Source organism: Populus alba, chromosome 8 (assembly GCF_005239225.2).
Source record: "Populus alba chromosome 8, ASM523922v2, whole genome shotgun sequence".
Taxonomy (NCBI): domain Eukaryota; kingdom Viridiplantae; phylum Streptophyta; class Magnoliopsida; order Malpighiales; family Salicaceae; genus Populus; species Populus alba.
Window position 1 is genome coordinate 12,180,972 of NC_133291.1, and position 27,253 is coordinate 12,208,224.

General features: G+C 31.8%; 2 protein-coding genes and 1 pseudogene across 6 annotated transcripts; 1 reads left to right on the plus strand and 2 right to left on the minus strand.

The window, feature by feature from the left end:
- Positions 1-178: 178 nt before the first annotated feature.
- Positions 179-5,960, minus strand: LOC118057858 (histone-lysine N-methyltransferase family member SUVH9). Of its 5 annotated transcripts, XM_035070598.2 has the most exons (4): positions 3,586-5,960; positions 3,446-3,497; positions 621-675; positions 179-488 (listed from the first exon to the last, which is right to left on the minus strand). In XM_035070598.2, the coding sequence occupies exon 1, from the start codon at positions 5,742-5,744 to the stop codon at positions 3,657-3,659; it is 2,088 nt and encodes a 695-aa protein (XP_034926489.1). In that variant the 5' UTR covers positions 5,745-5,960; the 3' UTR covers positions 179-488; positions 621-675; positions 3,446-3,497; positions 3,586-3,656. The 5 variants fall into 5 exon arrangements, with proteins under 5 accessions (XP_034926489.1, XP_034926482.1, XP_034926474.1 ...); XM_035070591.2 differs by lacking the exon at positions 3,446-3,497; XM_035070583.2 differs by having other exon boundaries at positions 179-675.
- A 3,758-nt stretch (positions 5,961-9,718) lies between these two features.
- LOC118054065 (uncharacterized) lies at positions 9,719-10,941 on the minus strand (annotated as a pseudogene).
- Positions 10,942-23,923: 12,982 nt separating this feature from the next.
- On the plus strand, positions 23,924-25,213 carry LOC118057949 (uncharacterized). The gene is made up of 3 exons (XM_035070690.2): positions 23,924-24,134; positions 24,333-24,462; positions 24,578-25,213. The coding sequence occupies exons 1-3, from the start codon at positions 23,975-23,977 to the stop codon at positions 25,083-25,085; spliced, it is 798 nt and encodes a 265-aa protein (XP_034926581.1). The 5' UTR covers positions 23,924-23,974; the 3' UTR covers positions 25,086-25,213.
- The last annotated feature ends 2,040 nt before the right edge of the window (positions 25,214-27,253 follow it).

The window sequence follows — 27,253 nt, forward strand, 5'->3', positions numbered from 1 at the left end:
TTCATGACAACTCTGGCACAAGAAACATAAACCAATGCACAACATGTTTTCAACATTCATTTATATGCACATACGAACCTACCCCATTGCTCCAAATATATGCACATACGAAATATCTAGTGCTTGGCCACCAATCAGCACTTAAATCCAACTCCTAATTTCACTAAGAAATACAATCTAAGGTACTAAGAATAAATTAGTTGGCTATCTTTGATGCAACAAGATTTTCTTTACAAGCTTGTACAGTTAGAACTTTGTATATACAAGGTACAATAAGTTCATTCAGTCATCATACAAGCAACAAGCTTACAAAATCCTATGCAACTTGCCTCGAGGAATTATTGTACAAGACTTCATCCTAGAGATCCAGTCAACCAGAGTCAAAATGCCAGTAATGGCAGCATCCACATTTTAGCTGAGAAAATTGTCATCCACATTTTAGCTGAGAAAATTGTCAGTTCCAACATCTTGTTTCACCTTTTTACCACCTGCGACGCCATAATAATATGAAATCAAGGGGAAAACACAGAAAGGCCATGTCAGCACAGGTGATTGGTGGATGTTACTTGTAATCCAGTACTCTGTAACATCAACTCTCAAGGAAAAAAAAAGATGACAACCAGAAAATTGAAGACATAGGTCAAAACCGTGGAGGATCCATTTTCAGACTCCCACCTGCAGGAAGGTAATGAAAATGAGCATATATTTCTTTTTTTTATGATACATATTGGGAGATATGAGAAAGAAGAAGAAAAGGAGGAGGCTGCAAAAGAATTAAACTGCATCGCACAAAGTTAGCATTTGATAAGAAATTAACACTCACATTTCCGGGCATGTTATACAATTTAATTCTTTTGCAGAAACATGACATCACGGCTATTATATAAACCAAGCCACTAATAACTTCAAAGCCAAACCTTTTTCAGCCCTATTTGCATCCAATGGTTGAAATCCCAGATTACCTGAAAACTACATCACATTGGGATAGAGGTTGAGGTGTTTCAATAACCAGGACAACCACCCCATTGTGCAGCTTAAGGTTCCATATTCACCCCCAAAAGGAAAAATAGAAAAATCAAGCTCAATGTTATCAGACTAGTCAAGCACCAAACAGCATAAAGTTACAAAAGATTCCTTGAAAAGGAATAATCATAAATCAACCCCACCCACCCCCCAAAAAAAAAAATATATATATATATATATATAGGACGAAAACAAAGCCAACATATAATTTCTTCATTATGCTTGCAAGATTATTTTCACAAAACAGCACTATTCTGAAAACTCAAGTGCTCATCTTTTTTAGCTGACAAGATAATTTCTCCATTAGAAATTTTTTGACATGAACCCTTAAAATTGCAAAATACAGTGTTAAGTCTGTAGAGCTGGTTGCCAGCCAGTATTTAAACTGCTCACATGAACGCTCATGAAAGTTTAGGTGTTGCTGCGCTTAAATGAAATGTGACCTAAAATCACCAATCCATATTCTTCCATTTGAAACTTTCTAGACAAAAATAATATTAAATTTAAGAGCTTGGGAGAAATATCTCAACATGTCTTCAAGAAATGAATTTCCATCAGCCACTCCAGGTAGCATGCATATAGGTATTTATGTATAGAAATCAATGCTTGACAAGTCCCCCCAAACCCAAAAATTGATAGCTCCCGCTATCAATTTAAGAGATTAAAAGTATTTCTTGACATATGAGTTGATGGAAGTTAGGAAGATAATTAGTAGGACAGCAAAGCACTTGTCACGAAAATTTAGATCAGTGACATCACTAATCACATTAATAAGTTTTATTATTTTTTAGTAATAATTTTATAAATAAACCAGTCACTGATGACCTACAACAGCACTAATACATCATAATTCCTTGTAAAGGTATTTGGGTGTTCATTTAATGGAGTTAGAGCACAAGTTCTTCGAAAAGATTTCATTTTCAGCCTTGCAACAATTTAGTTGGACGTTTTTTGCCTTTTCTTGCTCTAGATGCATAGCTGAATGGTTATCTTATTTAATTCTATCCTTTCAGAATTTTCTTCTCCGGTGTTTCTCCATCATTTTCTTCTTTCCACATTATTTAGTCATGATTCTGCACATTGGTTAGGTTACAAGCTATTGTAAACATAAAATCTTGATGCTGTACAGAAATGGAATAGAAAGTTGCTTAGAAGTCCTATTATACTAAATTCTATACTGCAGCAATAACTATCATTTGCTAATAACTATTTTAAGGGACACGTGGAAAGCCAAAATAAGAAATGGGCCCTGAGATGTACATGTATACTTAAACTTTAATGGATTGCGAGCAGAGATGCTTAAAAGGGAAAGGGGATGCCTTAAAAAATAATAAGCTATAGAGAAACTGAATGATTGGTCAATTTTGAATAGGCTGCAAACATTCAATTTTCATTATTTACACAGCCCTCCAATGGTCCAACTTTTCATTGACAGCAATCAAGTTTTGTCCAATTGTTATCAGTCATACAAATGGCAAATTCCCATATGTAGCCATTAGTACATATGGGATGATAAGCTTTAATAAGGTTTTGTTTAACTAAACCTGTCATAAGATCAAGGAAGCTTGTTGACAAGATGGCTCAGAGGAAGTATCATTGCATTTCAATGAAATTGAGACTCTTCTTATTGACAAGAAAGAGTGGAATTTCAGCCAACATTATCTAGAATCTCGATTGCGAATATGGCATAAGCATATAGTAGTAGAGCTACAGGTTTAAAAAGGCATTAAGGTTTTCTTGATAGTATCTGTTTTAGAAGAAAACAGATTAATCACAAAGAAACAGTATCAAAAAAATAAGGAGGGTTAAGACCAGGCCTCAGAAACAATTGAGAAACACTAGACAAATCAAAATCAAACTATTAAGATGTATGAGAAAAGCATCATGCATAATCTTTGAAGTAGCAAGACACTGTTGAATTGGTTCTAATGTACATGCATTGAAGTGCCAAAGTGAACATGAAATCTAGAACTTAGATACCCAACTGACAAAAATTGGAATCCAGAGACCATGCTGCAGACTACTCCAAACATAGAAAACGTGGTATGTAAGCTTGGCTTTGCAGGAAAAAAACACATTAAGGGCCAAAAGAAACAATGTTCGGTTCCAATAAACCAAAAGTTGATGAGATGAAGACGTCCTAGAATGAACGTCAAAGAAGGCTTACCCTAATAAAAGAAAAGCCAGTATGATTATTTATAGCAATAGTGAGATACTAATTTAATCATTGCTGACACAACTTTTAAATGAAAGAGAGGGGAAAAAAAGAACAGGATTTGAGTTGTTCTAACTGCAAGAAAAGACACAAAAATGCATAACGAAAGATCCGCGAGAATATGGCGTGATAAGGCAAGGAATACGACACACAATAAACACAAACTCGTTTGAATCAGCAAATTGCAAAAGGAACAAAAAAACTAACCCAACAGCTGACACAGTTGATACTGCAAACTACCAGAACTACAAAATATATCCTGTTATAACAATGCACAACAAAATCAGATGCACTAATATGTGTTCAGGGTAGATCTAGAGCTGCAAACAGTAGATAATTAAATTTACCTTAGCACATCATGTCCTCGGAACACGGTGATATAACACACAAAAAAGTTGCACATCCTCTTTAAGTTTAATCAGTTGCAGATAGCAAGCTTCCCTGTCCACTCATCAGCCACCCCATAATCAAGGCTTAGCTCCCTTAAAGGTGGGATATTCTCCATTGCAAAAAGCATGATGTGAGGGAACATCAAATTATTGTGATCATACAACACAAACTGCACCAGCACGTTTGGAGTTGAACTATGGCTCATATAACAAGCAACATTCCTCATTTTTGACACATCCATTGCAAAATCCAATGGTGGAATCTCAGGATATGATGGACGGATGTAATTTGGATAGATCTGAGACAAATCCCCCCATTCTGCCCATTTAGCAGAAAACCTATTTGGATAAACCAACCCACCACCGTTCATGGTGAAAATCTGGGCTTGCTCTCTAGTGATGACAACCCCTGCATACTCGCATATAAAAGCACCAGCATGGATCAAATCCAACGACCTAACTCCCCAGCCAGTTTCCATTGACCTAAACACTTCCAATCTGTTTCTCAGTCCCCTTTGAGTCACCCTATTTCGACAGGTTGGCGGACACTTGCAAGAAACCCCACATTCAAATACCACTGGCTTCCCCCTCAACAAAAACCCATTATCATCATATGCAAACTCACCTCCGTTCTTCCTCTCACAAAAACAACCATCACTGCATCCTGAAACACAATCACATCCAGTTCCATTGCTTCCATTAGTAATAACAAAGACTGGAAACACGGTGCGTTCAAGATACTGATAACACATAGGATCATGATCATTATCAATATCATTGAACAAAAAAACCGGCATGTTCTCCTTCTTATTTGAAATATCAAGACTTAAATACCCTCTAGGCCTCACACTCAATGGCTTAGTCCTCAAAGTCTCCGCAAACTTCAAGATCGAACTACCCATTTCTGGTTGGCCATCTATCCTCAGTAGCTTATACTTATAAACACCAAACCCTGATTTCCCAACATCAAACCAGCAATCAAGAATCTTATACAACCCATCATAGACATAAACCTTACTACTAACACTGCCTGCATGTTTAATCCCTCTAATCACTCTTACCTCAATCCCATAATGCATACTCCTCTCCATCGCCAAATTCCCACCTTCCAGCTTCTGGTGCTCACATTGCTTGTTCAAGCTGTCCTGCCCGCCATGTCCGGTGTAAATAATCACATCTCCAGAATCCTCATCGTCCTCATAACCACCTGAAACAATAATGCTAGTAGCAATAGGCTCCCTATTCGAGCTCTGGCTAGCAGGAAGATAATCAATTCCAGCCTGAGGTTGTCCGTGCAATCCAACAACACACAGTTCCATTCTAAAAAAGAAAACATCCCCAATTTGAACACCAGGAATAGACCCCACAATCCGCTTGTCCCGATTGAGCCAAAGCCCACAATCCCTCATTGTAGCGGCAGCACGGAGATCTCCGCGCGCGCGCCGTCCTAGGCGTTCTCCCCGTCGCTTCTCCTCCTCCAAGACAGATAAAATCCGAAGGGAGTCATAGATCATTCGTGTCCGGCGGACCAAGTCACGAAAATACCTCTGGTCCTCGAGTCCGAGGTCTGTTACACGTACGAGCTCAGAAGACCGCTTCTGGTACTTCGGCCGCTGGGAAACCACGACAGATGAGAGGGCATTGTTATCACCTTCTTTAACAGGGACGATAGCGCGGGAATCGGGGTCCGAAACGACTGAAACGTCGCCATATTGATCCTGCAGGCGTTTGGCAAAAGCTGTGCGAAAGAGCTCGGAGATTCGGTTGTATTCGGAATAGAGATTATTGGAATTGTCGTCCTCGGAGGAGGTGGACTGGGAGAGGGGAGGGGTTAATTGGGAATTAGAGAAACAATTTGGGGTAGAACTGCTAAAGAAGAGATCCTGGGAGCTGCTGGTGGGGTCTTGCGGTTGTTGTGGTTGGTAAATTGGGGTTTCAACATCAAATGGTTCAAGTTTAGGTTCGACTTTTGGGACTAAAAAAGCTGTAGCTGCCTCCGTCGTGGAACCAGCGGTGGCTATGATGGTGGAGCTGGTGGATGCGGCGGCCGCGGCGGCGGTTAAGGATGAGGATGGAGATGGGGGGACAAGGTTGAGGTCTTGGAGCAAAGAACCCATATTTAGAGAGAAAGTGGGGGTATAAAAGCATGGAAAGTGGGGTTTCGTTAGGTTTTTTTCATGGATTCAAGTGAGGGAGTAGGAAGCGCTTCAAGTTGACGGAGTTGCTGCCATGGCAGTGGCAAGGAGGAAAAGAGCAACGAAAAAATTAGACTTGGTTTAGACAGTACAGACAAAAATTGTCTTCGATGCGCTTGGGTTACAACTCAACGTTTTGCCGTACGTTTGCTCTCTCTTATTTCGCTTGAGTTCCGTGCACACGTGTATGGTGGAGATCTGATTATAAGACAGGTACGGTGTCCAACGTGTCATTATAAAAGGTTAAAGAAAAAGAAAAAACTACGAGATATTGGTCAACTGTTCTAGATTTACTTAGTAAAGATTCCTGATTCTAATTTTATAAACTTAAACCTAGTAAAAATTTATATAATTATTAACTTTAAAATTTATAAAATTAACCAAAATATATATAAATAAATTAAAACATGCATGTTAAAAATTAATTAATAGACAAATTATCAAGTGCTCAATTTGGAATTGCGGTAATTTAAAAAAAAAAAACAGTTTTAAATTATGTTTTTATAAATGTATTAGTATTAAAATTAAATTTTAAAAAATAAAATAATATTATTTTAATATAATTACATATAAAAAAATATCTTAAAAAAAAATTTCTATTATATTTCTAAACAACCCGTACTAAAATGCTCTTGAAAGATTTATCAACTAAATATACTTTTTTTTATTTTATTTTTTAATGGACCAACTTTTTTTCACAAGTTATGTATTTTTGATAAACAAGAAAAACCATAAATAAAATTGATGGTATAAAATTAAAATATAATAGGTGAGGAATATATTTTTTATTAGAACATGCTTTTTAAATTATTTTTCATATAAAAATATTAAATTAATATTTTTCACATGAGCTATTTTAATTTTAATATGATTATATCAAGATTAATTAAAAAAATAAAAAAATATATATTATTTTAATACATTTTTAATTAAAAATATCATGTGTCATACTACCAAACATGTATATACATTGATATAATAAACTATTTTTGTTACATCTCGAATAAAAAGTTTCCCACTACTTATACTGAGATAATTTATATCTATATTTTCCAATAAAATATATTTAACCGTTTATTTTTAAATTACCCATGTCCATCTCCTACAATTCAAAATATTATTCACTCTTTTGTACTTCGAATTTCTTCTCAGAATATTTTATCTATAATAAAATATTAATATTAACTTATTAAAACAAATATATATTTTAATTAATTATTTTAAAATAAATTAAAATTTATGCTACATTGTTTATTTTAGAAGAGACATGTTGAGAGAAAAGTATCATGATACTCCCGACATTTGAGCACAGCAACATTTTGTCACCATTTTTTTATAAACAAATTTAGTCTGTAAAAAGATTCGAAAATATTATAACAATTCTATTATAATTGATTTAAAAAACTCTTAAAGGTTGAAATTTATAAAAGTATCATGATTAATTATTTTTTTATTATTTAAAAAAGATGGCAATTTATTATAATTGTTATTGTTTTTTTAAAACATTTTATATTCAAATAATTAATTTGAACTAAAAAAATCAAATATTTTAAATATTTTTGAAATTTTATTTTTACTTTAAATTATTTTTTTATTATTTTAAATCGTTTTAATATTTTAATATAAAAATAAATATTTATTTTTTTTATATAAAAAAAAATAAACTCGATATCTAGGCACTAAAGTAGACCATCTATCGAGTTATATTAAAAAAAAAAAAAGTAATTCGTACTAGCATGAGTGGAGTGTGGAGACAAGGGAGGTGCAAATGGAGGTCTTGGCTCCCACAAACTCTCCAGGTTCTGTGCATGTTGGGGTTTTGGCACCGAAAACAATATTTTTTATTTAGAAATTGGCACTCTTGTAATCTTGCCAAAATTCCTTTTATTTTTACACACCTGCAAGTTGTATTTTTTAATTATGCATATCTAAGTCACCTTATACTGGATTTGACTAATTTATAATTAAAAAAAAATACTTACTATTAAAATCTGCATACTTGTAAAAAAATCTGTTAATTTGAGATTTTCAATCAATTGTATATTTATATTTAAGTTAGAGAATATAGTGATAAAATTAAAATTAGAAATATCATATCCTCTTAATTGATTCTTTACCATTTAATTATTTCAATATCCAGCAATAATCAAGTGGTTATATTTTTTTATTATTATTATCATTATAATTTCTTATCAATTAATCCCATCCATGTCTCCTATACATAATTAACCCAGTTAAATTTATTGTATTAAATAAGTTTATTAAACTGGTTTTGATGAATTATTTCTATTTGTTTTTTTCATTCTAAAAGAGTTTTTAAAAATAAAAAAAATAATTTTTTATTTAAATTAATATTTTTTTTTGATATTTTTAGATTATTTTGATATACTTATATCAAAAATAATTTTTAAAAAATAAAAAAATATTATTTTGATACATTTCCGAGTAAAAAACACTTTAAAAAGCAATCACAACATCACTATCAAAACACGCTAACATATAAAAGTTTAATAAATTTATTACTATGATCAAATTAATGAAAAATATAACTCATTTTATTTTATTTTTTTCAATTTTTATCATGATATTTTTTATATATAAAATATGAGTTTTGTACTTGAGATTTCTCCTTTTTTTACTTTTATACAGACTTTTTTTTTTAAATATAAAATAAATTTAATCCATTTAATATGTCACTTAATCGAACTACTTATTATAAATAACAAGCTCTTATTTATTATTTTATCAATTTCTTGGGTCATCTTCTGTTCGGGAGGTTATTGGAAAAAAGATTTTATGACTGAATGAGAGTACTGTAGAAATTGAGTTTCAAAATATTTTATTTTTTATTTTTTATTTTTTAAAATTTATTATTAATATTAACATATTAAAAAATTTTAAAACATTAAAAATTAAATTTTTAGATAAACAGTGTTTAGATTTAACCGCAATGTCAGATACGATGGAAGAGGGTAAATTAACTTGATAGTCTAGCTGCTGCAGGATCAGCTGATTGCTTGGGGCAAAACTGCCCTAGCTTTTGGGTAAATTAACTTGACATCCTAACACAAATCTACTTTGTAGAGACCAATAAATTAATCAACTGATTTTTTTTTTCTTCATTTTCTTGCTTAAAGGTTTGCATGCAAGGAGATAAACGTAGGAGGCTAACAGAGGTTGGAGACTGAGGGTAGTATGCTTCACGCCGGGATGTTTAGCAGCAAGAATGGCCCGGGATATCGTGACACTGGCTACGGTGTGGGGGCTGGCACTGGTGAACCTATACATAAGGGCAGTGCTGTTCCGGCAGCCGGCACTATGGCTTAATTTGAATTAACTAAACGGGTGTGTGTAGCATAGTCTCTGGTTATTTTCATTTCCACGGCAGGGACTCTTGATCAGAAGAAAAGAACTCCATGAATGCCTCTCCATCACAAACCAACTGCAGGTGGTTCTGTAGATTAGCCACCCCCACTAAATCCACTTTGAACCAACATTGTTAACTGTTGTAATGGTTTTGGTCTACCTCTCCCCTAATCTCTCCTAAGTTTTGATTTTAATTACCTCTCCTCATCAGCATTACAGTCTAAGTGCATAGCTATTGAACACACAAGAACATACGCAGCTTCTATAACTAGAACAGTCATCAGGTATCAGCAAGGCAGATTTCCAGTGTGGCAATTAAACATTCAGTCTGAAAACTGGCCAACTTATTTAAGCTTCAGTCTCAAAATAATTTGGGTTAGCTAAATTGACCCTCTTTTTACATTCTGTTCTGCGCATTCCATTCTGTTCCAGGGGCAAACCTTCTGTGTTTGTTATATAAGCTATGACTAAATACTAGCAATACCAACAATATTCAATGGAGGAACCATAGAAGCACATGAAAAATGGGACAGAGATCAGGGGGCACTCTGTGAACAGAAATTCCTTAAAAAATAATGCTCATTTTGATACGAAATCATGCTTGAAACAATGCTACAAAAAGTATTGAGAGAAAAAAGGAAAAAATGAGGCAGAAAAAGAGCAGGAGAGTAGCACAATATTAGAAACTTTTGAGTTGAGGCACCTCAAGTTAAACCTTCATTGATATAACCTTCCTTGCGACCTTCAAACCCTGGCCCGTGAGCTTTCTCTCTCTCTTCTCAATCCGCCGCATCTTCTTCTGTTCAATTCTGTCAGCTATATTCCTTGATCTTTTTTGCTGTTTCTCAGCTTTCATTTTCAGCTGGGTTTCAACCCTTTCCTTCCACTTCTCAGTATTCTTTTGATGCTTCTTGCTATCCTTCTTTAAGCTCTGTTTCAGAAGCTTTGGATCATCATGAACTTTAATTCCTGCAGCTCTACTTGTTGCTGCTTTCCATGAATGCTTCTTTGAGACTAGGCCCCCTTTATATGGGTCTTTCTTTGCTTCTTCCAATTCTTTTGCTTTTTCAAGCTCCTTTAACATTGAAACCTTCCTCTTCTTCTTCCCGTGTTCCTCTTCATTTCCCATTTTAACATGACTGATCTTGAGCTCCTTTGTAGCTTCTTCTGCATCCTTCTCCACCCTTTCCAGTGAAGCACTCATGCCAGGCCTCTTTTCTTCAGACCCAGATTCCCTCTTGCGTTTCTTTTGCAGAACCACTTTCATCTCCCTCCTCTTCTTTGATCTCTCTGAGCTACCACAATCTCTACCTCCTCGAAGCTCTTCAATTTTACGATGAAGTCGTTGCCGGAGTTCTTCATACGTGACTGATTGGTCATCATTTTCTAAACCAGACACCATTGGATTAATCTCCACTTCTTCACCATCACTCTCGCTGTTTGATTTTTCCTTCTCCAAGTTTTGCATCAACAAATCAAGGGTTGTTGTAGAAGACTTCTCAGGATCAAGACGTTCTCTCCTTGCTTTCTTATTATTTTCCCTTGCCTCCTTCTTTGCTGAAGCTTTTGCACCCTTACTAAGGCCATGAAACCATGGCTTCTTTTCGTCAGTGGGTAGATAGAACTTAGCAGGGATGAGTTTAATCAACTTGTCAAACAACAAAGAATGCTGATGAAGAGGAGACTTAAGATCAATATCAGGATCTGATTCACCGAAAAGAAATTGCTTTTTCTTGCTCTTTTCTTCCTGGAATCAAATTTAAAACAACACAAAGAACAAATTGTCACTCATGTGCGGCGTCGCAGCGATCATCCTCTACACTCAATTGTGTGTTTCTGGAAAATATAGGGAGACAGAGAATTCTTATCTCTTATTAGTGGAAAAAATGAAATGGGAGTCACCACCTAGTATTATGGTCACTAGGAACCTTAACTGGTCTTAGAGATCGGGTACGGAAACTGGTTGCGTAAAAGAAAGATATTAGCACCCCAAATACGCCCTACCTATGGTAAGCTGCATAATTTTATTTGTTTGATCAAAATCTAAGGTTTGGTCATGTTTTCTAATTGTTGGTCCTATTTATCTAAGATTCAAGAAAAGCCCTCCTCAATAAAGAGGTTCTTATTTTAATAGGGTAGAACCTAATCGTTTTAACTTTGGGAAAAAATAAATAAATTTAATATCCGAAATACGTATTACATGTAATATCGTACCCCGGATACTAAAAGACAAACAAAATAATTTTTTTTTTGTTTTAGAAATTTTGGTCAATGTTCTCTTAACTTTAATAAACTAGTTATTAAAGCCAAAATGCATGCTAAAACATTGTTTTTTGATGTATAAAAAACACTATGATTTTTTAGCTTTGAGACACTTGGTTGTATGCATAAAAAGATTTTTTTTTCTTTTTTTCAAAGTTTTTTGTATTTTGGAAGTTTTGACGAAAACCGAGTATTTTAATATTGGATTTTGTATTTTTAGCAACATAAAAATATTACTTGTTATTAATCAAAATGACATAAAAAAATACACGGGAAAAATGTAAAATTCCAAAAAAATATTTTTGAATTTTTCTTTTAAAAAAAAAAAAACTAGGCCGGCGGCGGCGCGACTGTCTTTTCTTCTCCTCCTCTGTGCAGAGCCCGCGGTCTATGTTTTTTTCTTCCCTCTATTCTGTCCGGTTTCTCTTCTCCCTCTCTGGTTCTGCTGGCGTTGGCAGCGCTGATGTTGGCGGGATGGCGGTGCTGCTGTGGCGGTGGAAAGGAAACACGACAGTGGTGCCCGGGGGGGCGAGGAACGATCCTTCTTCTTCTCTGTGCTGAGACCACCAGTCTCTGTTCTTCTGTTCCCCACTTTTGTTTTGGCTTTCTCTCCTCTGTCTCTCAAACAAATCTTCCTCTCTTTTTTCTCGTTCCCCTCTGTTTCGATTTCTCTCTTCTCTACACTCGAAATCCTCCCTCCTCTGTTCTGCTCTCTTTCGATTTCTTCTTCTTCTTCTTTTTTCTTCTCTCGTCTTGCTTCACTCTCCATCACTACCCCTTCTCTCCTTCTCCAAAATTTTGCCACCCCTTGTCCTGTAATCTTCCCTTATATTAATAGGATGTCGAGGGAGAGGGTCACCATAAAAGCACAGGGCATGGTGACAGGGGTTAATGGTGGCAGGGTGGGGATGGCTTGTGTCCGGGTTTTGCGGGCAAGTAGGATGGACAGAGAGAGCGGAAAAAAACATTTAAAATCTTCTTCTTCCCTGCCTCTGCATGTGCAGGGAAGAAGGAGTACAGTGTCATTCAAAACGACACTGTTTCATTTTTATTTTTTTTTGGAAGATAAAGAAAAAAATTTAAAATTAACCCAAAAATGGATTATGACACAAATAATAATCGGTCTGGTCTGACACCAAACAAAATAGGCAGTAGCTAACAACTAACATTCTAAATGCACTATTTCAGAACAAGGAACTTAAGAAAAATCAGACAATCTAGTTCCATATCATCAACAACCAGCAACCTTAACATTGTTCACATCAGAAACCTTATCAGTGCAATGATTAATAATTTTTATTCCTTCAGTAACACCATCAAAAAATGGAGAACACATTCACGAAACGACAAATCTTAACAAATATACTTCGTAAATAATAAACATTCATAAACAAAGAGAACTAAGCTGAATCAAGTAAACAAAAACCCTAAAATCAAGAATCACCAAACGCCAGTCCATCTTACACGAAATGTTGAAGTAAAACTATATCTCAACTGTCAAAGTTTTTTCTCGAACAGTAAGTAAAAAGGAAACCCTGGATGAATGAGAGAAAGCAGAAAGAAGATTACCTGTCAGTAGTAGACGGAGGAGGAGCAGGCCTATATGATATTATTCAAGAAGCTTACAATGGGGAGGCAGCTTTCCCTGCTACCACTACCGCCTACGCCAAAGCAATAGCGGGTCGGATCACATGGCTTTCGATATGGGCCTAAATGGGTCAGGTCAAGTCCATGAAACAACTAGACTTGAGCCCAACTCGCTCTCAATTTCATTAATTTGGGTTGCTCTCTCTCGACTGGGCTTGTAATTATGGTATTAGAGAACGCCAGTGTTTTCGGCTTTTCTTGTTTAATCCTTGATATATTTTATTAAATTATTTATAAATGAATAAATTTGAATATTTATTAAATTAAATCATGTGATTGTAAAATATTGAATAATTCACATACATTTTTTTATATAATTTATCTAGTTTTAAAACATTAAAAAATTCAACTAAAGTAAAATAAAAAATAGGGATATGAAATCGGATTGTATTTTAATATTTAATAGCTATTAGTTAGCACATGTGTGTTTCATAAGAACTCTTAAGAATAATAATCACCCAAATATCTCACTAATTTATTTATGAGTGTAGCTGGAAACCAACACAATGTTTTTGGTATCATGTTGTTGGAAGAAAGTCCTCCTCTTTTTTTCAAAAAAAATAAAAAATAAATTAATAGCTCAATTTTAATATATATATATATATATATATTGGAAATTTAATTATAAAATCCGAGCTGGTTTGTCACATTATGATCAAAACATAAACTATCGAATATTGTAAATATTAAATATGTATTCATATGACTATAGCACTAGAAAGTAATATAAGTATATTATTTTTCTCTTCTGAATGAACCTATTTGAATGCCTTGATGACCAAAGTTGAAACATATTTAATTTAACAATACAACCAAAAAAAAGAGATTATATTATAATAAAAATATGATTATAAACAATCTGATATTTCTTAATTTAATTTTTATTATAAATATTTATTAAATACAATTATAAGTTAAATAATGTTAATTGTATAAATCCCTTCACCTAGAGGATAAAGAATAACTTAAAAAAATGACAAAAAAATCTTCAAAACGAGTAACAATATTTAAGGATCCAATCTAATGATTCAATATATATATATATATATATATATATATATGGGTGTTTGGGTCAACTTGCGCGTATTTTGACTAATTTATATATATATATATATATGGGTGTTTGGGTCAACTTGCGCGTATTTTGACTAATTTTATGGATCCTAAAGTTAACGACCATGTAAATCTCTAGTAGTCCTGAAATTTGTGGAATTCAAACTGGTGATCTTTCAGGAATAAATTTAAGGTCTAATCCGTTGAGTTTATCCGGTTATTAATTATATTAATTATTTATAAAGAAGGTAATGTTGGTCTACTGCCAATAATTTAGGGACTAAATCTGTGATTGAAAATTACTTGAAGACCAGCATTACGAGAATTGTCCATGTCATTGAATACTTGATCATCAACTATGACCCTTTCCGCTTTCAAATTACTATAATTAATGGCTATTTTCAAAAAGAAAAACTCACGACTAGCTAGCTAGGGTTGTTGGCAGACAGCTCAACCTAGCAAATGGCCGGTGTTGAGATCATCTAGAGGATGACATGCTTAATCCCTTTTATAATTGCTTGCCTAATCACTCTAATAATCCAGTCTAGCGATCTGGTCCTGTAAGAGTAAGACGGTCAAATTTTCTTGCGGAAGAATCACGAGCTGAAGTCGGAATCACGAGTCTACTCTGAGTCAAATACCACAATATAAGTTGGATCAATTCTCCAATATTTTATATAACAACAAAGTGTTTGAAAGCATTGTTTACCAGAAGCCAAAGGTTGTGAAAAGGAAAGGTCTGAGTAATCGTGTTCCTAGGGTTTGGACTTCAATGTTCTTGAATTTGCGTCACATTTAATATATATTATAATTACTATTTCCTGTAGCTATATAGTATAATTCTGTTTAGGCTGATTCTTTGTTTTCCCAAGTACACAAAAAGCATACGAAAACAAACAGGTATTTCTAAATGTTTTCATGGCAGTAGTGATTCGAAGCTAAAGAATCCATAGTGATCATCTTATACTTTTTTTTTTTTTTTAGTGGGTGTCTGAGCCTACTTGCATGACCTCGACTAATTCCACAGCCTTTAAAATTAATAACTATGTAAGCTTCCAATGATCCTGAGGGTTTTTTTTAACTTGGATATCCGAGCCAACTTACATGTACCTAAATTAATTTCACGGAACCTAAAATTAACAATTATGTAAGCCTCCAGTGACTTGATGTTTGTGAGACTCTAACTAATGATATCTACGACATAAATCTAAATCATGATTAATTAAGTTACACCCTTTAAAATTATCATCATCTGATACTTGTTCGATGGTGTTTTAAATGGTTTGGAAGGGTGGTAAGATACTGTTGAAATTATATTTTGTCACAGTAATATTTATTGGTTTTTTTTTAACAGATTATGCTTAAAATTCTCTCTTAGTTACAAAAATATTACTCATACAATTCTGTTTAATTAGATGATTCTTTGTTTTCCCAAGTAAACAAAAGTAGACGAAAACAAACAGATAATTGTAAATGTTTTTCCATTGATATGTAATTCGTGGTCTGGTCATGATGATTAATACACACACACAGAGAAACTTATCTTCTTCTCCTAAGGAAATGAATAGATAATAATAATAATAATAATGTGTTGCTTGGGATTCACAATGACAAGCATGTGATAATGACAATGATGTTTTTTTATTTTTTAAAAATTATTTTTAACATCAGCACATCAAAACGATCTAAAAAATATAAACTATACTCAATTTTAATAAAAAAAAAATTCAAAATTTAACGAAACGCAGGTTAAAATACACAGTTAAACACTCTCGAAGGTGGATAATAGCTAGAGAAGATGAGAGATATGTATGCCTACCCAAATCGTGTTTCAAGCTTGTATAAGGGAGCTGAACCGCTGACCAACAGTACACAAGCATGGCATTCATGCTCCAGCTGGTCAAAAAAGCACGCCTGGAAAGGCCGTAGGGCATCGAGCTGAGAAATTGATTGATTTTAAAAGGAATAGATAAAAGAGGGATTAAATTAATTAAATCATAATTAGGGAAGGGGAGGATAGACATGAAAAAAGAACACTTAATTATTCCGACTTTACTAATTTTTTAGGGTTTTTAGTGCTTTGCCAGCGATAGGATATAAATTCTTGTTCAAGTAAAAAGAGGCATCGGCTAAATTAGTCGGCAGTAGTGCCCAGAAGACCAAGGATTAGAGAGAGAGAGTTTGACAAGAAGTTCATAATTAATATAGAGGACAAAAAGTTTGACAGCATTAGAGAGAGAGAGTTTGAGTGTTTTTTTTATTTAAAAATATATTAAAATAATATATATTTTTTTTATTTTTAAAAAATAATTCTCAACATCAATGTATCAAAATAATAAAAAAAATTATTAAAAAAAATAATTTAAAACAAAATAAAATATTTAAATTTTAATGAAAAGTATGTTTCACTATAACCCAAAACAAACAGGTCTAATAAGTTAATGATGGTTTAAAATTAATGGGAAGATTATCATAGCTTAGTTTGAAAAAAAAAATAAGGGATGTCTCACGTTTTTATGGGTATGCTTGATATTCATTTTTTTTTGCTAGGGTATCTGTGACTTTTATTTTGATGTAATTAATAATGGAATAGTTTATTAATTTGATTATTGTATCATGAATTAATGAATATTTCTTAAGAATATTTATGAATTATATCTATTAATTATATACATTAATTGTTATAGTTATTAGATTTTATTTTTGACAATAATCACCGGTAGAAATCAAATAAAGTATAAGAAAAGATAGATACGACATGTATAGTTTTTTGAAGATACTATTATCAAATAACCATCTTAACTCAATAATTTAAGTTGTTAGGTGAGATCCCAATATATTATTTATATTATTCTCTAATACACTCTCTCAAGTTAAAGTCTTTTGGGCTTGAAACTTGCACAGATTCGAATTACCTTGTGCTTAATTTTCATCACGTAAATAAAGATTATAAGATTCGAATTCGTGACCATTTGATTATCAAGGCTCTGATATCATGTCAAAGAATCATCTCAACCCAATAACTTAAACTATTAAATGAGATCTTAAGATATGATTTATATTATTCTCTAATATATATAAAAGCACTAAAAAAAAACGTGGAATTAAAGTTTCATTGTACTTGAAATTGGAGATATGAATTAAAGTTTTTTTTTTAAAAAAAAAATTATTATTTGTAGTTGATATTCTTACAAGTACTAATAAGAACTAGTTACATGACCTGCGCGATGCCGCGGGTTAATTTCTTTTAACATAAAAAATATTAAAAAAAATTAAGATTTAAAATTGTTAGGTCTTTCTGCAAAGTTATACTCAAGAGTCTTGGGTTTAGCTGCAACGCTTGACCCTAGAGTAATATTTATAATATTAAACTTACATGACTTAAGTTTAAGTGAGTCTGGCTGCAACATTGGACCCAAGAGTATTGAATGTGGGTCTGGCTATAAGATCGTGTCATAAAAGCGTGATAATTAAATAGATTAATTAAAAAAAAAAACCAATATGAAGAAAAAGAAAAAAAATCTGAATTAACTGGGTTAAGCCTTCAAACCAGGTTAACTCGTCAAATCTGAGATCTGCGTCATGAAAGTTAGATAACTAAATAGAAAAATAAAATTGACGGGTTTACCCATAATTAACTGGGTTAACCCGTCAAGTCCGGAATACGTGTCATGAAAGTCTGATAATTAAATAGAAAGAAATTTAACATTAACAAACTAAAATAAACAAAAAATTAATTAAAAAGAAAAACAATTCTGGGTTAACCCGTCAAATCAGGTTAAGCCATCAAACTCGGGATCTGTGTCATAAAAGTCTGATTTCTAAATAAAAAAAAAATTAACATTAACAAACTAAATCAAACAAAAAAAATTCATTAAAAGTAAAAAAAAACCAAAAAAACAGTTAGTATATGTTATAATTATAATTATAATTATAATAATATAATATATTAATAATAGGAAAAGTTAAAAGTTGTGGGGAAAGCTACATTCCTTTCCCCACACTTGTAGAGTATTACTTAACTAGTTTCGAATCTTGCCTGACAAATTGTAATGAAACAAATGATATTCTTTGTTTTTATTTTTTTCAAGGTAAAGATACTTATCGAGTGACAATTATACTTTAGCATTCACAATTAGCAGAGCTACAAAATAATTATAGTTAATTTTCACAATGATAAAACAGAATCACAATACAATAAGTGATTATATTAAGAATTTATTATTATTATTATTATTATTATTATTTTATTGAGAGATCAAATAAAAAAAAAAGTGGAAAATATCTCGATTGTCGAAGAAACAAGCAAGATTTGCGTGAGTTCTATAATCTTATTTGTTTTTATATTTTAAAAGTGTTTTTTTTATAATTTGTTTTTGGTTTTAAATTAATATTTTTTAAGTTTTTTAAAATTATTTAGATGTATTGATATGAAAAATATATTTTAATAAATTTATAAATAAAAAATATTTTAAAAAATAATCATAACTACACTTCATTTTAACCTGGGAGGCAATCAGGCAGATTAATCATTAAAAAAATTCAAAAATTCAAGCATTCGTGCACAATTAGCTTATGTCATCACGCATGCCTTCAAGTTGATAGAGATCTGTCCAGGCGACCATGACTTCGTCACCACCGTCCATGCTAAGGAGAAGATTGTGTGTTTGTATTTGAGGTGGAGGTCGAGGTTTAGGTGTGGGATCCATTAAAATACAAGAAAAAACAAGAAAAAATAGTTTTTTCTGATTAAGGTTTGTGCATAAATGAGTTGTATCCAACCACAACCTCAACCACAAAAGCAAAAACAAACACACGAAGAAGAAAAGAAGAACATTTGACGTTCATGTTTTTGTGGCCAATTTACAGGTATGGTCAAATTTGATTAAGAAATAATCTGACTCAAATTTGGATTGGTTTCTGTCCGCCACCATTAAAGCACTCTTTGTTTTATATTTATTGTATATTAAATTTATCTGTTCCTTTTTACCTTCCCTGATTGTTACAGTCAACGCCATCGAGAAGGATTTTAAGCTCGAAATAGTTCTGAAAATCCTAATTTACCTAACTGATCTTTGCCGTCCGCTTTCAAGAACTTATCGAAACATTGAAAACTTCAGAGAAAAAATGATGAAGAAAGACATCTCTTTTACTTCTTTCAATCAAATTCAATGCTAATCTATTAAGCGGGCGTTTGTGAAAACAGTAAATATTATTTTTCTATTTAGAAATATATTAAAAAAATTTATTTATTTTTAAAAAATTTAATTTTATTATCAGCACATTAAAATAATTCAAAAATATATAAAATAATTAATTTAAAATAAAAAATTAAATTCAAAATTTTAAAAATATTATATGGTTGGATCGCGCTTCCAAACACTCCTTTCAAGTTTTGACAGGTAAGAGATGTAATCTGTTCGGCACTGTTCATTACTTTGTTTCCCTATACCAATTTGCGAAGAAAGGGGGTTGCAATTCATTTCTTGGATGGTCAGAGAAAGTGGGGTTTTTTTTTTTTTCAAATTTAATTTGGAAACATAAAAAAACTTGTAATTTAGGAATTTCTTTGTTGATAAAAACGTAAAATCATTAACACTATGAAAAATTGATAATTGGTTGCTATTTTTTTAATTCTTTTTCTTAGAATAAATTTTATGTTTATGTAGTCAGAAGCAGAATTACATAAAAGTTGTCTTAAGATTTATGATCTCCACCATTGCAAGATAGAACCAGGCAATCTCATGCAACATGTATGTGTGTGTGTCTATATATCCATATATACATATATATACTTGCACTAACAATGTTGCAATCAAGATCTTTTTAAATTATAATCTGGAGGGATATAATTCAATTAATCAGGTTTTATATTTGTTTTCTAGAGATCATCGATTTAAGTCTCACAATAATAATAATAATAAGTATGCTTGAAACCTCTATAAATCATATTAATTCAGGCATTATTTCTAATTTCATATTAATTCAGGCATTATTTCTAATTTCTAATAATAATAATAATAAAAAAAAATCTCTATAAATCATATTAATTCAGGCATTATTTCTAATTTCATCAAGAGGAATAAGTATGCTTGAAACCAAAGGCACAACTTGCTACTGAGATTCTAACTCAGCTAAAATATTAGACAAAGATATCAGCTTGATTCATTTGACTGACCGGTCAGATGAAATCGAGTTACAAAATTGGAGTAAGTGGTCATTCAGTGTTTTTAAAAAGTTCTAAATTTTTATTTATTTTTAAATTAATTTTTTTATATATTTTTGAATTATTTTGATGTATTTATATTAAAATAAATATATTTTTTAAATAAAAATGTTTTAAAAATATAATCTTTATCCCCATCTCAAATTTGTTCTAAAAATGTATTGAACTTCATACTACATGATTTTTAAAAATATATTAAAATAATTTTTTAGATGATTTTAGATATTATAACGTAAAAATGATAAAAAAAAAAATTATAAAATCGTTATCTTAATATTTTTTTTTTAAAAAAAACACGCAACTTCACTCGAAATCATGATCTGGCCTGGTTTGTTTATTGTGATCACATGCTTTATCAGGCTTCTAGAAAGTAACATGCACGACGCAACGTTAATTCCCTTCCAAGAAAGTAAAAACAAAAGGGAATTTGTACTTGTAACCCCACTGCATCCTCCAAACTTTATCCTCCTAATCACTCTGAAAAGACACCCACCGAAGGTGTAAAACTAGGAAACACAAGAGGTCCTTGGAGTTTGCCGCCTGTAACTGTTAAATTATTATTTTAATTTAAAATTTAAAATTTAAAATTGATAAATAAAATTTTAAAATATAATTTATATTATTTTTTCAAATAATTTTTTTTTAAATTTAAAACTTATACGAACTCATGTTACATTATAATTAATTTTTATTAAATAAATATTAATTATGAGATTTAAATACATGACTATTTAGCAATCAAGATTTTAATACCTTTTCAATTTAAAAATTTAAATTATTAAATAAAATTTCATAATATAATAATATAATAAGATAAAATTTATATTATTTTATAAAAATAATAAAGCTCGAGGACACTAATGCTTAGCTGTAAAACAAAGTTTAGTAGTGCAAGCATGCTGACGGAAACTGGGGCAGGACACGGATTAGCGGTGTCTAATTATTGGATTAATATAAGTTTGTTTTTATATTTTAAAAATATTTTAAATTTTTTTAAATTAATATTTTTTTGGTATTTTTATATCATTTTGATAAGCTAATATCAAAAATAACTTTAAAAAAATAAAAAAAATATTATTTTAATATATTTTTAAATAAAAAATATTTTAAAAAATAACCATAATTACATTCTAAAACACAGAGCAAACAAGTTTTGAAGCTGATACAGTTGCCTGCAACAAAATAATGGGCATATGGCCATGTGTAGTCTTTTTCCCGATTTTAATGTCGTTTTTGTAGTTCATTCGAGTTTGAAGTTGCCAAAATAGTGGAATGGTGAATGGCAAATAACTTTCCGGTTTATTTTATTTTTATGAAAAGTGGATTCAATATATTTACTTATTATTAGAAAAGTTCATCATTATAAAATATTTTTTTATCAGATAAAAATTCAACTAGTTTTTTTAAAAATATATTGTTATTTTTTAATTATATCAAATTTAATTTTTAATCTTTTAATTATTATATATTTTGTTTTGAATTTTTTCTCTTAAAATTTAATTTAATTTTATTTTAATATCAATTTTGATCCTTATTATTTTTTTATTGTTGTTTGCTTTACTCTCATTCTTTTTATAATTAAAATTATTTATCTATCAGATTTGATCCTTGTTCTTTTGATTGCTATTTATTTTATTTGAAATAATTTATGAAATTGTATTTTTTTTTAATTTTATTATTTTTCAAATCTTTTTATCTATTAGACTTGGTCTTTATTATTTTGATTATTATTTATTTTATTTGAAGTAATTTATGAAATTAGGTTATTGTTTTTCAATTTTATCCTCCTTCAACTTTTTTATCTCTAAGATTTAGTCATCATTCTCTTAATAAACTTGAAAAAAAAAATTAATGTTATTTTCTAGCTTATTTTTCATGATATAGCTAATTATTGAAAAATATTTTTCAACTTATTTTTCATGACATTACCAAACATAAAAATATAATTTAGTTTTCAGGAATCTATTTTTCATAAAATCACTTTCTAAACAAAATATTTTCCATTAAATAAGCACAACCTTAATGACTCAGGGAGTGTTTGAAAATATAATAGTAGTGATTTTTAAAGTGTTTTTTACTTGAAAATACATCAAAATAATATTTTTTTATTTTTAACATCGCAATACTAAAACTATCCAAAAACTTAATTTAAAAAAAATAATTTAAAACACAAAAATTAATCAGTTTCGAGTGATTTTCAGCGAGTAACAGAGCAAGAAGCCATGTCAGCATTTAGAAATTTGAAGAGTCCAAGATTTGTACCCTATCTTTGTTACTGTCTCTTTGTACATATATATAATGTTCGAGCGTTTCCATGTGTTTAGCACTTGTTTCCTCCCAAGCATGTTTTGTGCCCTCTCTTCTCGTCTCTTTGCTAGACTGAAAATACGCATCCATGCACCCACCACGGAGCATTTTCTTCCCATCATCTTCTCCAAAACACACACCTGTCCGCAAGGTGACCGAGACCATCAATGGCTTCTATATTATAATGGCTCCAGCACCCAAAATGGTATCCAGCAATTCTATTTAATTAACATTTTAATGAAGATTACTCGCGTCGATCTCCTTAATGAGTATGCTAATCAAACAGCTGGTAAGAACTTACTGGCGCACGAGTAATTTTCATGTTAAAAAACCCACCACCCATGTATTTTTAATTTGCTACTTCTAGATTATGCTTTTAGGGCTGTTCATCATGACACAACACGAAACATTAGAACAATAAAAAAAATTTAATTTAATGCTAATTTTTTTAAAAAAATACTGTTGGAAGACAGTACTGTAAAACATGTGTATAGTGTCTTAATGCATGAGCCCTTTTCTATACGTGGCATCCGTCCATGAGATTACCAGTTCTCTGTCACACTTTAGCATAAAAAGAACCCTAATCTGATTGGATTCTATCCTTATTAGGACATGTCACCCAAGGTCTTGACATTCTCTAATTAGATTTCCCAGATGCCCTTGCGTGTCGCCAGTAGTGGTATGAGTAGCTTAGGAATTTCCCAAATCTATAGAAAGATTTGATCCTTACATCACAACCACTTGATTGGTATGCCACTTCTGCGAATACTCATCAATCAGAGGGTATGGAATTGATTTAACAAATCATCTTTTTTTAGATTCCAGTAAACCTTATCTTTTAAAAAGTAGTCTAAGTAAAAAAATAAAATCCCAATTATTTTAGACTTTTACACAAAATACACGTTTTAACTCCAACTCAAAACTTGTTATATAAATTTCAAGTTTTTTCTCATCACGCCACGCCATTCTGAGACGATTTAGCAAATCATGATCCCATAAACTTTAACTAATGTTTCAGAACAATGGATAAAAAGCTATGGAGATGAATTCGTTACAGAAATATAAAAATATCAGATATTTTTTATTCTGATAAATAGCAATCAAACTCTACAGTACCTACTATAGGAGAGGAGAAGGGCGGGGGTGATATGACAGTGACACAAAGCTGACTGATGGAATATCAGATATAAATACGCAACGAACACTAGCCCCATATGCACAGAATTTGGAAGACAAACTTCACCTGCACGTTAACAAACACAAGTCTTTTCCTTAATTCCTCCCTTTATACATGTCTTGGGGAGTGATGGCAGGGCAGCTGGCCTGGGGTACTGGTCTGATCGAAGAGGGTTGGAGGAAAGGACCTTGGACTGCTGAAGAAGACAGGTTGCTTATTGAACATGTCAGGTTGCATGGTGATGGAAGATGGAGCTCTGTAGCCAGGCTTGCAGGTGTATATCTAACTCATCTCTACATACAACCTTTTCTTTAATTAGCTACTTAGCTCTGGCTCCGTGTCTTAGCCTATTTAACCATGCCAGAGATTTATCTGGATATCCATGGAAGTTGCTAAGCTCGGTTAGATTGTTACGATTGAAATGGTGCCCAGGACTGATATTTTATGTCCCTGTCTTTGGCTGGCTGTGTAGGGCTGAAAAGGAATGGAAAGAGCTGCAGATTGAGGTGGGTGAATTACTTGAGGCCAGACCTGAAGAGGGGGCAGATAACTCCCCATGAAGAGAGCATTATTGTGGAGCTGCATGCTAGGTGGGGGAACAGGTAAGAACTTGAACTCCCATCATCCTTACTGGTTTTTTGTTTTTTCGATAGTCTTCGTTGAGATTTTTATATAAAGCTTTATATATAGCTAATTCAATTTCTTAAAAAAACTCAGGTGGTCCACGATTGCGAGAAGCTTGCCAGGAAGAACTGATAATGAGATCAAGAATTACTGGAGGACTCATTTCAAGAAGAAGGCCAAGCTCTCTCCAGATAACTCTGACAAGGCAAGAACTCGTCTCTTGAAGAGGCAGCAATTTCAACAGCAGCAGCAGCAGCTGCAGCGACTGCAGCAACAAACTCAACATCAACAACCACTGCAGATAAATCAATTGGACATGAGAAAGATCATGTCCTTACTTGATGAAAACGAAGATCAAGCGCCATCTACACCTCAAATGAGGCAGGAAATGGCCCCTCATGCCATATACTCCAACACAACTGAGGAACATGGCTTTCTATATTATAACATGTTCACTGTCAATGCATCAGTGCCTGAGGCCTCGAACGAGGATATACTCTGGGATGGCTTGTGGAACTTGGATGATCTCCATGGCAATCTTGGTGTGGCATGTGCAACAAGCAAAGCTAGTATGCAAAATTTAGTGGCACCTTTTTGTTAACTGATCACTAAGCACTGTTACATTTCTCTTGGTGTTTTAACTGTTACTAATTACTATGTATTTAGCTAGCCATCATCAAATGAGAAGGCTCTTTATCTGGAGCTCATTACTACTCTGTACGATTACCTTCTCACAAGAATATGGAACCTTGATAACGCAAATTATCCATCCTTCACCTTTCCACTCTCCTCCCCCTCCCCCTCCCCTTCCCCTTCCTCCTCTTCTTTCTTCTTCTTTATCCTGTGACAAGATGGTACCCGTAGACCAGTTTTCTTGTATGGAAATTGATTAAGCTCTACTCTTTCATTCGATCAAAGATAAACCATCTATGTCAGAACCAGGCAGTTCAAGAGCATGGAAATTAACTTAATTCCTCATGGTATAATCCAAAGTTTTTGAACCCTATTGATCAAAGAGGGAGTCTCTTTAATTATCTGAACAATTCCTTTAAATCCAACCTTCACTTCTTCAGTAATCACTATTATTATCATTATCATGATTTTTTTTTTTTTGGGTTTTAGAACCGCACACATGTTATTGGATTAGTTTTCGTACAGTTGAATTCAATCCTCCTTTCCTATCCCATTAAAAAGAGATTATATATCTACATTGAAACGAGGAGAAAATGGGTTCTTCTCAGAGCACCTTGAGACATCCTGGTATATACTTCGAATTAGAGCAAATAGAAGAGTCAATGCCTATGGTAGAGCCTCTAAAGTTTTTGCTTTTACTGTTTAAGTCCCCATGTCTGATTGATTTTGGCAAGGATACATATCCCTGACTTCACCCCTTTTAACTAAAGATTACACCAAAGTAGTGTTTGTTTTTGTGTGTGGATATATTTTATAAAGTGTTTTTTTGTACAAGAAATTATTAAATTAATATTTTTTTTAAGATGTTTTTGTTTAGTTATTATCAATAACAATAATAATAAAATAAAATAAAATACTATTTTAATATATTTTTAATTAAAAATATTTTGGACTGCCTTATCAAACAGACACTAAATTTCTATCTATTTTTAAGGTGATTTTATTAAGCTTTCTTTGTTTCTATCTATTTGATTAAATTTAATGCGAACTAGATTCTCTCTCGGTGACACTTATTCCACATGTCAATATCTTTCTGATTTGCCGTCTCATGTAACTAACCTGGTACTGTTGTTTCATTTTAATTTTAATTTTAATGTTCATGGAGTTTTCGATTCGATTTTTTTATTATTATTATTGAAATTGCTTTTTTTTTTTTTTCCTAATCATATATATATATATATATATATATATATATATATATATATATAAATTAACATAGGTGTTCGGTCCAACTTGTGCACACCTCGACTAATTTCACGAGTTCTAAAGTTAACGACCATATAAACCTCTAGTGGCATTGAGATTTGTGGAACTCGAATTGGTGACCTATAGAAAATAAACTTAGGACTTGACTGATGACTAGTTGAGCCGCACCTCTCAAGATTAGCTTTAATTTTTATATTCATAAGAAATGATTTTCCCGATCTTCTTCTAGCATGTTTGAGACTGTAGTTGTGATTACTTTTTAAAGTGCTTTTTATTCGGAAATACATTAAAATAATACTTTTTTTATTTTTTAAAAATTATTTTGACATCAGCACATCAAAATAATCAGAAAACATCAAAAAATATTAATTTGAAGCAAATAAAAAAATATTTTTTTTAATTTTTTTTCAAAAATATTTTTAAAACACAAAAACAATAAGGGCCACCCGTGTTTTTAAAAAATAATTTTTTTTATTAAAATTTATTTTTATATATATTTTTGAATTGTTTTGACTTGCTGCTAATATTAAAAATAATTTTTAAAAATAAAAAAATATTATTTTAATATATTTCAATACAAAAAAACACTTTAATAAATAATCACAAACACATTTTCAACCAACATACGGTAGACCAAGATTCGATGAAACGTAGAATTAATTTAGACGAGGAAGAGAAAAGGACAGGGCATATGGTACTGTGTCAGAAAGGTTCTAATCCATGAAGCAACTTGGAATGAATTATTGTAATGCAAGAAGTTGAAGAAAACTCTCTGAGTGTTTGTTTTTGTAATTTAAAAATATTTTTAAAATTTTAAAATTTATTTTTTTAATATTTTCAAAAAAAAAATTTTAAAAAACTAAAAACAAT